The sequence below is a fragment of the Pan paniscus genome, chromosome 22 (assembly GCF_029289425.2).
Source record: "Pan paniscus chromosome 22, NHGRI_mPanPan1-v2.0_pri, whole genome shotgun sequence".
NCBI classification, from domain to species: domain Eukaryota; kingdom Metazoa; phylum Chordata; class Mammalia; order Primates; family Hominidae; genus Pan; species Pan paniscus.
The window spans coordinates 42,372,433-42,384,519 of record NC_073271.2 but is presented as its reverse complement, the minus strand read 5'-3'; the positions used below and the strand labels follow the sequence as shown (position 1 = coordinate 42,384,519).

The 12,087-nt window shown below is 45.1% G+C and overlaps 1 protein-coding gene across 5 annotated transcripts in view; it reads left to right on the top strand.

Annotated features, from left to right (window-relative positions):
• Positions 1-12,087, top strand: part of MCM3AP (minichromosome maintenance complex component 3 associated protein) — a 51,571-nt gene that overhangs the window by 1,082 nt on the left and 38,402 nt on the right. For all 5 annotated transcript variants that reach the window (XM_034948060.3, XM_055105162.2, XM_034948059.3 and 2 more), the window contains exons 2-7: positions 270-1,596; positions 1,826-2,049; positions 5,097-5,175; positions 5,535-5,679; positions 7,954-8,144; positions 10,357-10,496. In XM_034948060.3, coding sequence (XP_034803951.3) covers positions 378-1,596; positions 1,826-2,049; positions 5,097-5,175; positions 5,535-5,679; positions 7,954-8,144; positions 10,357-10,496 — 1,998 coding nt within the window. In that variant the 5' untranslated portion in view covers positions 270-377. The remainder of the gene's footprint in view (positions 1-269; positions 1,597-1,825; positions 2,050-5,096; positions 5,176-5,534; positions 5,680-7,953; positions 8,145-10,356; positions 10,497-12,087) is intronic.

The window sequence follows — 12,087 nt, the reverse complement described above, 5'->3', positions numbered from 1 at the left end:
TTTTTCATGAATTTACTAACTCAGTAAAAAGATTCGGCTTTTTTTTTTTTTAATCTTAAAGGATCACGCTTTAAACCTCTGTAACAAAGTAATTATTTGTACCACTCTCTACCCCACCCTCCAACAAAATAACCTATCGGCTCTCAGAAAATAATAACCCTTTGCCTGCCTTTGAAATAGTTATCCTTTTAGTATGACAGTGTTCAAAAATTCTTTTCTTAGTCTTGTAGCAGAACATAGCTATGATGCTCTGAATTTTTGTCTTTCAGCTTGTTCTAAAGACGAAGGGGAACTCTCTAGTGCTACAGGCTGTTTCAGGAAGCCAATTAATTTTGTACACGTAATACTTAATTACCTTCTAATAATTGGAGCAGAAGATGAACCCAGCTAATCCTTTCAGTGGGCAGCAGCCTAGTGCTTTCTCAGCGTCTTCTAGTAATGTAGGAACACTTCCGTCTAAGCCGCCATTTCGATTTGGTCAACCTTCTCTTTTTGGACACAACAGTACCTTGTCTGGGAAGAGCTCGGGATTTTCACAGGTATCCAGCTTTCCAGCGTCTTCTGGAGTAAGTCATTCCTCTTCAGTGCAAACTTTAGGGTTCACCCAAACCTCAAGTGTCGGACCCTTTTCTGGACTTGAGCACACTTCCACCTTTGTGGCTACCTCTGGGCCTTCAAGTTCATCTGTGCTGGGAAACACAGGATTTAGTTTTAAATCACCCACCAGTGTTGGGGCTTTCCCAAGCACTTCTGCTTTTGGACAAGAAGCTGGAGAAATAGTGAACTCTGGTTTTGGGAAAACAGAATTCAGCTTTAAACCTCTGGAAAATGCAGTGTTCAAACCAATACTGGGGGCTGAATCTGAGCCAGAGAAAACCCAGAGCCAAATTGCTTCTGGGTTTTTTACATTTTCCCACCCAATTAGTAGTGCACCTGGAGGCCTGGCCCCTTTCTCTTTTCCTCAAGTAACAAGTAGTTCAGCTACCAATTCAAATTTTACCTTTTCAAAACCTGTTAGTAGTAATAATTCATTATCTGCCTTTACCCCTGCTTTGTCAAACCAAAATGTAGAGGAAGAGAAGAGAGGACCTAAGTCAATATTTGGAAGTTCTAATAATAGCTTCAGTACCTTCCCTGTATCATCTGCGGTTTTGGGCGAAGCTTTCCAGGCTAGCAAAGCAGGTGTCAGGCAGGGGTGTGAAGAAGCTGTTTCCCAGGTGGAACCACTTCCCAGCCTAATGAAAGGACTGAAAAGGAAGGAGGACCAGGATCGCTCCCCAAGGAGACATGGCCACGAGACAGCAGAAGATTCGGATCCTCTGTCCCGGGGCGATCATCCTCCAGACAAACGACCTGTCCGCCTGAATCGACCCCGGGGAGGTACTTTATTTGGTCGGACGATACAGGATGTTTTCAAAAGCAATAAGGACGTAGGTCGTCTGGGCAGCAAGGAGGCCAAAAAGGAAACTGGCTTTGTTGAGTCTGCAGAAAGTGACCACATGGCTATCCCAGGAGGGAGTCAGTCTGTCCTGGCACCTTCCCGGATTCCAGGTGTGAATAAAGAGGAAGAAACTGAAAGTAGAGAAAAGAAAGAAGGTGAGCTCTGAAAATGTAGCACATAGAGTAAATCCTGCTGGCAGGTTTTCAATACGTTTCTCTGGGTGTTAGCTTGATTTTTCAGATAAATCTCCCATAAACATTAGGGATTCTAACATGTCATCGGAGCAGGTCTTACATCTGAAAATTTCCTCTGCTTCGACACAGTTGGTGCCTCCTGTTGTTGGAAACATCTGATGGTTTAAGTGTCCATTCTCTGAACCCCTAGATTCTCTAAGAGGAACTCCGGCGCGTCAGAGTAACAGAAGCGAGAGCACAGACAGTCTTGGGGGCTTGTCTCCCTCTGAAGTCACAGCCATCCAGTGCAAGAACATCCCCGACTACCTCAACGACAGGACCATTCTGGAGAACCATTTTGGCAAAATTGCTAAAGTGCAGCGCATCTTTACCAGGCGCAGCAAAAAGCTTGCAGTGGTACATTTCTTTGATCATGTGAGTACTCCCATCTTGCCATTTGTTACCCTAGATTTGAACCTTGTCACTTTAAAACCTGTTTCTTTTTTTTTAGTCCATCAGTTGTTTGCTTACTATAATATAGAGAAAGTACTCAAATATCTTATTAGCATAGGCTGGGATAGCACTATTTATTTCATAACTTGGCATATTCTAGGTCCCTACAGAATATAGTACTCTAGAAATGCTGGGAGAGTTGTTCCCATGAAGTGAAATTCTTCTGAAAGGCTTTAGAAATTCAGAAATTCTTCTGAAAGGCTCTAACCACATAGTACTTTTGGAAGTTGAGTTTTTTGGTTTTGTTTTTGTTTTATTTGGTCATAGAAGATGATCGCTGTAAATGTTCAAACAATACAGAAAAAATGAAATTGGCCGGGCGTGGTGGCTCATGCTTGTAGTCCCAGCACTTGGGGAGGCCGAGGTGGGCGGATCATGAGGTCAGGAGATCCAGACCATCCTGGCTAACACGGTGAAACCCCATCTCTACTAAAAATACAAAAAATTAGCCGGGTGTGGTGGCTCGCGCCTGTAATCCCAGCTACTCGGGAGGCTGAGGCAGGAGAATTGCTTGAATCCGGGAGGCGGCGGTTGCAGTGAGCCGAGTTCATGCCACTGCACTCCAGTCTGGGAGACAGAGCCAGACTCCGTCTCAAAAAAAAAAAAAAAAAGAAAAAAAGTGAAATTCCCCTTGTCAGTCTATCCTCTAGAGATAACTGCTTTGAAGCACTGGGTTTGTATCCTGACTTTAAATGTATGCATAATACTTTCTTTTTATTTATTTATTTATTTTTTTGAGATGGAGTCTTGCTCTGTCGCCCAGGCTGGAGTGCAGTGGCATGATCTCGGCTCACTGCAAGCTCCACTTCCCGGGTTCATGCCATTCTCCTGCCTCAGCCTCCAGAGTAGCTGGAACTACAGGCGCCCGCCACCACACCCGGCTAATTTTTTTGTATTTTTAGTAGATACAGGCTTTCACTGTGTCAGCCAGGATGGTCTCGATCTCCTGACCTCACGATCTGCCTGCCTCGGCCTCCCAAAGTGCTGGGATTACAGGCGTGAGCCACTGCGCCCAGCCTAAATGTATGCATAATACTTTCTAGGGTGCAGTGAACATGGACTGCTCATGTTATATAGCTTTATATCGTCACTATTTTTTCTGAGTATTCTCATAGACAAAATTACGTTCTATAGGAATTTATAAAGTATAAATTTATAAAGTGAATGATACTACATTGAGTGGATGGACTACGTTTTGTTGATTCGTCTGTTGGCAGACACGGGTTGTTTCTACTTTTTGGCTATTGTGAATAATGTTCATTGGCATATGACTTATTTGAGTCCCTGCTTTCAGTTTTTTGGGGTATATTCTTAGGATTGGAATTGCTGGGTCATATGGTAATCCTAATTTGTTTTTAGTTTTAATTTTTTTAATTAAAAAAAGTTTTTATTTTTACATTTGTATAGATGGGGTCTTACTGTGTTGCTCAGGCAGGTCTCGAACTCCGGTCCTCAAGCTGTCCTCCTGCCTTAGCCTCCCAAAGTGTTGGGATTACAGACCTGAGTCATTGTACCGGCTCTCATTTTTGTTGTTGTTGTTTTTGAGACGGGGCCTTGCTCTGTCTCCCAGCCTGTATTGTAGTGGCGCAATCTTGGCTCACTTCAGCCTTTACCTTTCCAGTTCAAGCGATTCTCCTCCCTCAGCCTCCCAAGTAGCTGGGATTGTGTGTGCACCACCATGCCTGGCTAATTTTTGTAGTTTTAGTGGAGAGGGGGTTTCACCACGTTGGCCAGGCTGGTCTCGAACTCCTGACCTCAGTGATCCACGCACCTTGGCCTCCCAAAGTGCTGGGATTACAGGCGTGAGCCACCATGCCTGGCCTTGTTTTTATTATTTATTACTACTATTTATTTTATTGTTATTTTATTATTTATTTATTTTTTTGAGATGAAGTTTCACTATGTGGCCCAGGCTGGTCCTAAACTCCTGGGCACAAGTGATCCTCCCACCTCCACCTCCCAAAGTGCTGGGAAAACAGGCATGAGCCACCGTGCCCAGCCCCCCTTTTGTTTTTACAGTTATTTTTTGCCTATTGCAATGTGTTTATTTTCCCAGCTGAACCTTAAATATTTTATGACATAACTAATATGTAAATAGACTGCCTTTATAAATAATTCATTGATACAGACAAAACTGAATATCCTCATCTCTCCTGTTACTCAGGAGCAGTCCAGTTAACTAGTGTGGTGTGTATTTTTCTAGACATTTTTATGAGTGTATCTACACGGAGACTAACGTGGTTGGTTTTGTGTGTGTTTTCTGTGGTAAGTGGCATCCCATGTGTGTTATTCTGCAGCTCCCTTTTGTGCTTAATTGTGACTTCGCAAACTTTCTGTTTCTGTATGTGTGATCAGCTGGTGAGAATCATCTCACCAAATGCCAACAAGGCCAAGTTTGTGAGTTCTATGAAGCAAAGTTGTTAATTAAAAAAAGGGGGCCGGGCGCGGTGGCTCACGCCTGTAATCCCAGCACTTTGGGAGGCCAAGGTGGGCGGATCACCTGAGGTCAGGAGATCAAGACCATCCTGGCTAACACGGTGAAACCCCGTCTCTACTACAAATACAAAAAATAAGCCGGATGTGGTGGCGGGCGCCTGTAGTCCCAGCTACTCAGGAGGCTGAGGCAGGAGAATGCATGAACCCTGAAGGTGGAGCTTGCAGTAAGCCGAGATCTCACCACCGCACTCCAGCCTGGGTGACAGAGCGAGACTGTGTCTCAAAAAAAAAAAAAAAGGGGAAAGAGCAAATACATGCTTGTGAGACAGGTAAGGGAGATGAATACTGCTGCTGCCACAGCCAGAGACCATGCAGTTAGCAGACGTGTGGGTGGAGAAATCACTGTCGTGCAAAGGACAGGGGCTCCTGGTGCCTTTGAATGGTCTGTTGTGCTTACTGCATTTGAGTTTTCAATCCCATTTCCTTTGGTTTCCTGATATACTCACACATGGCGGTTGTGGACTGTTTTCCAGGCATCTGCAGCCCTGGCTAGAAAGAAGGGGAAAAGTTTGCATAAAGACATGGCTATCTTTTGGCACAGGAAGAAAATAAGTGAGTTTTCAATTATTCTTTTCACTTTTTAAAAAAATTATTTTTATTTATTTAATAGAGATCAGATCTCGCTATGTTGCCCAGTCTGATCTTGGGATTACAGGCATGAGCCATTGTGCATGGCCCTCTCTTCAGTTTCTCATGCTCTTGGTCCAAACCCTTTGAGCGTGAGCCCTTTCCCCAGCCAGTGGAGGAGGCTGGCTCTCAGTGGATTTGCATCTCACAGTTATTTCCTTGGGCTCTTCTCTAATCTCCTGTGACAATGAAAATAATATTACTTTCTTAGAAACAGAGTGAAAAAATCCAGTTCCAGGTGATCTGTGATTGCATAAACTCTTTTCTGCCTCTTATGTCCACAGGCCCCAATAAGAAACCCTTTTCCCTGAAGGAGAAGAAACCAGGTGACGGTGAAGTCAGCCCGAGCACAGAGGATGCACCCTTTCAGCACTCTCCTCTTGGCAAGGCTGCAGGGAGGGCTGGTGCTAGCAGCCTCCTGAATAAAAGGTGGGATCGGTCCCTCCTAATGACCTTATTCTGGAAGGACCAGGAAATAGCGCCCTATAGCGACACCTGAGTCAGGGTGCAAGACTGTGGGGAGTGGTGAGGAGACAAAAGCCAGTTGCTAGGGATGGTTGGGGGTGGAGGGGCAGGGGCTCTGCCCCTCCTGCCAGCATGGGCCGTTAGGAGGTGGGTCTGTGTGGGGCTGGTGGTCCCAGCCAGAAGAGAGAATTTTCTGACACTGGTAACTGCCAGCTGCAGAGATGGTGGAGAGCAGTGATCCTGTCCTGTCTTGTTCTCATATACCCTAGGGCCAAGGTTGCTGAGAAAGCCTTCCTTTGGGGCTGGCCTTTTTTTCTTGTTTCCATCTTGGCGTTTTCTATGGGAGAATCTCATCACACAGTTGTTATAGCTGGTACAGACCTTTCAGCTGCAGCTACAGGAGATCCAGGGGAGGCTGCTCACTTAGGACAGCAGAACTTCTGTCCTTGCACAGAGTGCCTGCTCTGTGGGACACACGCAGGCTGGCGCCCTGTGGCGGGTCGCTGCCTGCCTCACAGGATTGTAGTGGCAAGTCTCCTTGCTCATCTAACTCGTCCTGAATCCCACTGCAGTTAAGTGCAGTTCCACTTGACATATAAATGTATAAGCAATAACTTTTTACCTCAAGACATTTAACTGGCTGTAATAAACCATGTATTCCTTTTTTTTTGAGACACAGTCTGGCTTTGTTGCCCAGGTTGGAGTTCAGTGGCATGATCTTGGCTCACTGCAACCTCTGCCTCCTGGGTTCAAGAAATTCTCCTGCCTTAGCCTCCCTAGTAGCTGAGATTACAGGTGCGCTCCACCACGCCCAGCTAATATTTTTGTATTTTTAGTAGAGATGGGGTTTCACCATGTTGGCCAGGCTGGTCTCGAACTCCTGACTAGAGATGCATGCCCGGCCAAACCATGCATTTCTAATAATCACTTTCAGCAGTTTCCAGCATGACTTTTTTTTTTTTTTTTTCCTAAAGAGCTGTCTCCTGGCCGGGCGCAGTGGCTCACGCCTATAATCCAGCACTTTGGGAGGCCAAGGCGGGCGGATCACGAGGTCAGGAGATTGAGACCATCCTGGCTGATATGGTGAAACCCCGTCTCTACTAAAAATACAAAAAATTAGCCGGGCATGATGGCGGGTGCCTGTAGTCCCAGCTACTTGCGAGGCTGAGGCAGGAGAACTGCGTGAACCCGGGAGGCGGAGCTTGCAGTGAGCCGAGATTGCGCCACTGCACTCCAGACTGGGCAACAGAGCCAGACCCCATCTCAGAAAAAAAAGGCTGTCTCCTAAAGGAAGGGCAGCATGACTTTTTGCAGGTGCAGCTTATCACAGTGTAGCAGACACGGTCGGCCATGTTAGTTGTGTTAACATGTGATGTGAAGTGCCCTGGCTACCTTGTCTGTCTGGGGAACTCTGTTCTCAAAGGCTTTTGCTTTTCACACCAGGCCTACTTTGACAGATCTCCGGCTGAATCCATCTTTTCATCTTTTGGCCAATGTATTTTCCTCACTTTCCGTTTTATGATGAGCAGTTTAGTTGCTGGTTTGACATAATCTTTGACATTCAAGTTCAGAAAATGATGAAAGCTAGAAAATGGGGAAGCTGAGAGAGAATGCCTGATTCCTTTTAGTATGTCCTTCTACCAAAATAATTTCTGTTTTAAAACATATAGGCATAATATTTCCTTATGATATTAAAGACTTTTTTCATGCTGAGTTTATTTCTTTGAAATAGAAATCAGTAAGTGTTCATTTTAGCTGTTTAAATGAGCCTATCTTTTTTTTTTTTTTTCGGGGGGTGGTAAGTTAGAGTCTCACTCTGTCACCCAGGCTGGAGAGCAGCAGTGTAATAATCTCAGCTCACTGCAACCTCTGCCTGCCAGGCTCAAGCAATCCTCTCTCACCCCAGCCTCCCGAGTAGCTGGGACTACAGGCACATGCCACCATGCCCGGCTAATTTTTAAATTTTTTGTAGAGATGGGGTCTCCCTATGTTGCCCAGGCTATTTTGTTTTTCAAAAGTATGAAATATTTCAAAATTATATTAAAGTCAGTGAATAATGTGAATAACGCTTTTGTGCTCATTACCATCCTTATCAAAACTCATCTCATTTCAGTGCTTGTAGTTTCTCAGCTTTAGAGGACCAGAAAATCTTGAAAGATGAGGGGACGTGTTCAGAAACGAAAATGCTCTGAAGGCCTTCCTGGGACGAGGGCCCTCAGTGTGGTGTTTACTTTATAGCTCTCCAGTGAAGAAGCCAAGTCTTCTAAAGGCCCACCAATTCGAGGGAGACTCTTTTGACTCAGCCTCCGAGGGCTCCGAGGGCCTCGGGCCATGTGTGCTCTCCCTCAGTACCCTGATAGGCACTGTGGCTGAGACATCCAAGGAGAAGTACCGCCTGCTTGACCAGAGAGACAGGATCATGCGGCAAGGTATGGCACTTGGTGGCAGAGGTTCTAGGGGCCTGGTGAGGCCGTCATCTTGGGTGCCATCAGGGCAGGAGCAACTCCTTTCCATTGGGCTCTATTGCTGTTGAGTCTCAGAGCCTCTGATATGCTGTGTCTGATCTTCATAGTCTGCCAGTCTTCTTGGAGTGAGTGTTGCGTGTATGTGTACATAAATGTGCAAATATGTTTGCTAATGTATGTATAAAATAGTAGTGGGAGGATGCAAAAGAATGGGCTCCTGTCTGTAGAGGGAGCGGGATTCTGAGGGGCAGAGGTTATGGTGGAGTGCTCCATCTTGGACAGGGCATTCTTACACTGTTACGATGTTGAACTGTGTGAATGTATTACCTACTAAAAAGTAAGTATTCCATTAACACTAAAAATATATGCAGGGACCAAAAATAAAAGGAAAAAACACAGGTACTTCTCTTTGCCAATTTTTTTCTCTTAAATTTCAGCCGGGCTGGGCATGGTGGCTCACACCTGTAATCCCAGCACTTTGGGAGGCTGAGGCATGAGGGACCACCTGAGGTCAGGAGTTCAAGACTAGCCTGGCCAACATGGCAAAACCCCCATCTCTACAATAAATAAATAAATAATAAATAAGTAAGCTGGGTGCAGTGGTGTGCATCTGTAGTCCCAGCTACCTGGGAGGCTGAGGCAGGAGAATCACTTGAACTGGCGAGGTGGAGGTTACAGTGAGCCAAGATTGTGCCACTGCACTCCAGCCTGGACGACAGGGTGAGATTCTGTCTCAAAAAAAAAAAAAAAAAAAAAAATGCTGGGCGTGGTGGCTCACGCCTGTAATCCCAGCACTTTAGGAAGTCGAGGCTGGTGGATCACCTGAGGTCAGGAGTTTGAGACCAGCCTGACCAACATGGAAAAACCCCGTCTCTACTAAAAAGACAAAATTAGCCGGGCGTGGTGGCACATGCCTGTAATCCCAGCTACTTGGGAGGCTGAGGCAGGAGAATGGCTTGAACCCGGGAGGCTGAGGTTGCGGTGAGCCGAGATTGTGCCATTGTACTCCAGCCTGGGCAGCAAGAGCGAAACTCCGTCTCAAAAAGAAAAAAAAAATCAGCTATAGGAGTTTCCTTTTTTTAAAAGCTGTGGGTAATTTGAATAATCACCATGTTTCCTTAATATAATAACATATAGTAATAAAAGTTGCCATCAAACATCATATCATTGATATGGTGATTTTTATATTCTAAATAAAATTATTATTAGGTATTAGAATTTTTCTTTTTTTTTTTTTCCTCGAGATGGAGTCTTGCTCTGTTACCCATGGTGGAGTACCATGACAGAGTGAGCGCAACCTCGGCTCACTGCAACGTCCACCTCCCGGGTTCAAGTGATTGTCTTGCCTCAGCCTCCTGAGTAGCTGGGACTACAGCCATGCGCCACCATGCCCGGCTAATTTTTGTATTCTTAGTAGAGATGGGGTTTCTCCATGTTGGTCAGGCTGGTCTCGAACTCCCGACCTCAGGTGATCTGCCAGTCTTGGCCTCCCAAAGTGCTGGGATTACAGGTGTGAGCCACCAGGCCGGGCCCAGGTATTAGAATTTTTCAACATGAAAAGAAGAAGTATATATTTTGAGTGTGAAGTTGTTGCATTTCCTTTTCCTTGCAAGCTACATTGTAACTAAGTGTAATAGCAGTTTACTCATTCAGGTAAGAACCCAGTTAACGTCCATTATATGATTCTTATATTAAAGTCATGGCGAATACTGAGACAGTTTTAGAATAGTGATATATTTTGAATATTTGCAGTTGTTACAAGTCAATCCTTTTAGTAAACATCCTGCACCATGATTTTTTGTCATTGAGGTCATTACAGGAGTTAGAAAACTCCGGCTGAAAGTGAGGACACTCCCCTGCTTTTATCTGCAGTGAGGGTCTGTGACTGTTGGAGAGGTGGACTTGGGGGTCTTTCTCTTAGTCTGCAGTGAGGGTCTGTGACTGTTAGAGAGAGGTGGACTCGGGTCTTTGGGAGCTTTGATGTCCCACTGCCTGGCAGAATAGACCATAAGTCCTCTTTCTCTGAGGCTCCGAGTTTTACAAATGTTTTTCTTTTCTTTTGTAATGTGTGTGTGTGTTTTAAGTTTTAATTTCTTTTTATCATTATGAGAATACACTTCTGTAGGTTCGTGCTAACCATGCGGTACATTCTTACCTTTTACTTGACGTCATTTAGCTCGGGTGAAGAGAACCGATCTGGACAAAGCGAGGACTTTTGTTGGCACCTGCCTGGATATGTGTCCTGAGAAGGAGAGGTACATGCGGGAGACCCGTAGCCAGCTGAGCGTGTTCGAAGTGGTCCCAGGGACTGACCAGGTAGAGCCCTGCATCTCCCCGTGGAGTGTGGGCAGGGGACGGGGCTGCTTTTGTCATTTCTGTACATACTTGATTTGGGTGTTTGTTTTAGACAGTGTTGGGTATTTGTGCTATTAACAATCATATTAAGCTGTTTTGCATTGTGAGATGTTCACTCTGTAATTGGTACCTATACATGATAAGGTATAGATGCAAGTTATTTTAAATAAAGTTGTTTTTCAAATTCTTTTTTTTTTTTTTGAGACAGGGTCTCACTCTGTCACCTAGGCTGAAGCACAGTGGTCCAATCATGGCTCACTACAGCCTCAACTTCCCAGGCTCAGGTGATCCTCTCCTCTCACTCAGCTTACAGAGCAGCTGGGATTACAGGCATGCTCCACCACGCCTAGTTACTGTTTTATTTTTTGCAGCGATGGGGTCTTGCCGTGTTGCCCAGGCTGGTCCCGAACTCCTAAGCTCAAGTCATCTGCCCACCTCCGCCTCCCAAAGTGCTGGGATTACAGGCGTGAGCCACCACATCCAGCTAACTTTTTTCTTTTTACGATCTTATTTCTGTCTGTTTCTATGCTTATGTTTTACACATTCGAGATTATGCTCTAGATACAATTTTATGTGTATCTTTTCCACTTAAAATTATGTCATGAACATTTTCCTTTGTTAGGGTAAACTATGAGCATTTAAAAATGACAGCATATTATTTTATTAGTAGCTCTGTCAAAACTCTGCATTTTTACCATTAGTAGATAGGCTGCTTCTAAATTTTTAGTTCTATTAATAATATTGTTTGGCATCTTGTATGTCATGCTTCTCTGGTATTTAGATTATTTTCTTCAGATCCTAAGAATTAAATTACTGCATCAGAGGGTATGACCTTTCCTGAACATTATCCATGTATCTTCCCAAATTGTTGCCCCAGAAAGCTGCACCAATATAGATCCTTTTGGACTTTGTGAATTTTGCTTATGGGCTTCTCCTCTTCCTGGCTGGTGGCTTTATACACCCTTCGCCTGGTGCGGGGTCCCCAGCCCAGCAACTCGTGTCACTGTAGGGCCCCTGCCCCAGGAGAGGCACATGCCCAGGGCCTTGTCCTGTGTACATCTCTGCCTCTTCCCTTGGCCACGTCTTCAGCCTCCTTTTGAGGTGGGAGATGCAACTCCAGGCCCCAGGTGGGCAGCCAGCCCCTGATGCTGTGCCCTCAGCAGTCCTCACCGCCTGTCTCTGTTTCACTTCTGCTCTGTGTAGACTTAATCTGGTGTGTGAGCGGGCCTGAGACCTTTTAAGTGCTTGAGGCCCCTCCCTGTCCCGTCTCTCTGCTTTGGAGGCTGGCAGATGTGCCTTCACTTAACATTCCTCCTGTTTGTCATGACGCACTCCTATCTTAACTCCTTGTCATATTTGCCAAAATCAAATTTCTCTATTTGTCTTTGAATTTTGATTGTCAACTTTTAACAGAAATTTTATGTTGAAAAAATATATTCTCAAATACTGATCTTGTGTGGGTGTGTATGTGATTTTCCCCCTCATTTTCAGGCATAACTATGCCTGGCCCAAGGTATGCCACATGGGCAGCCTGTCTCGGCTTCATGTCTCT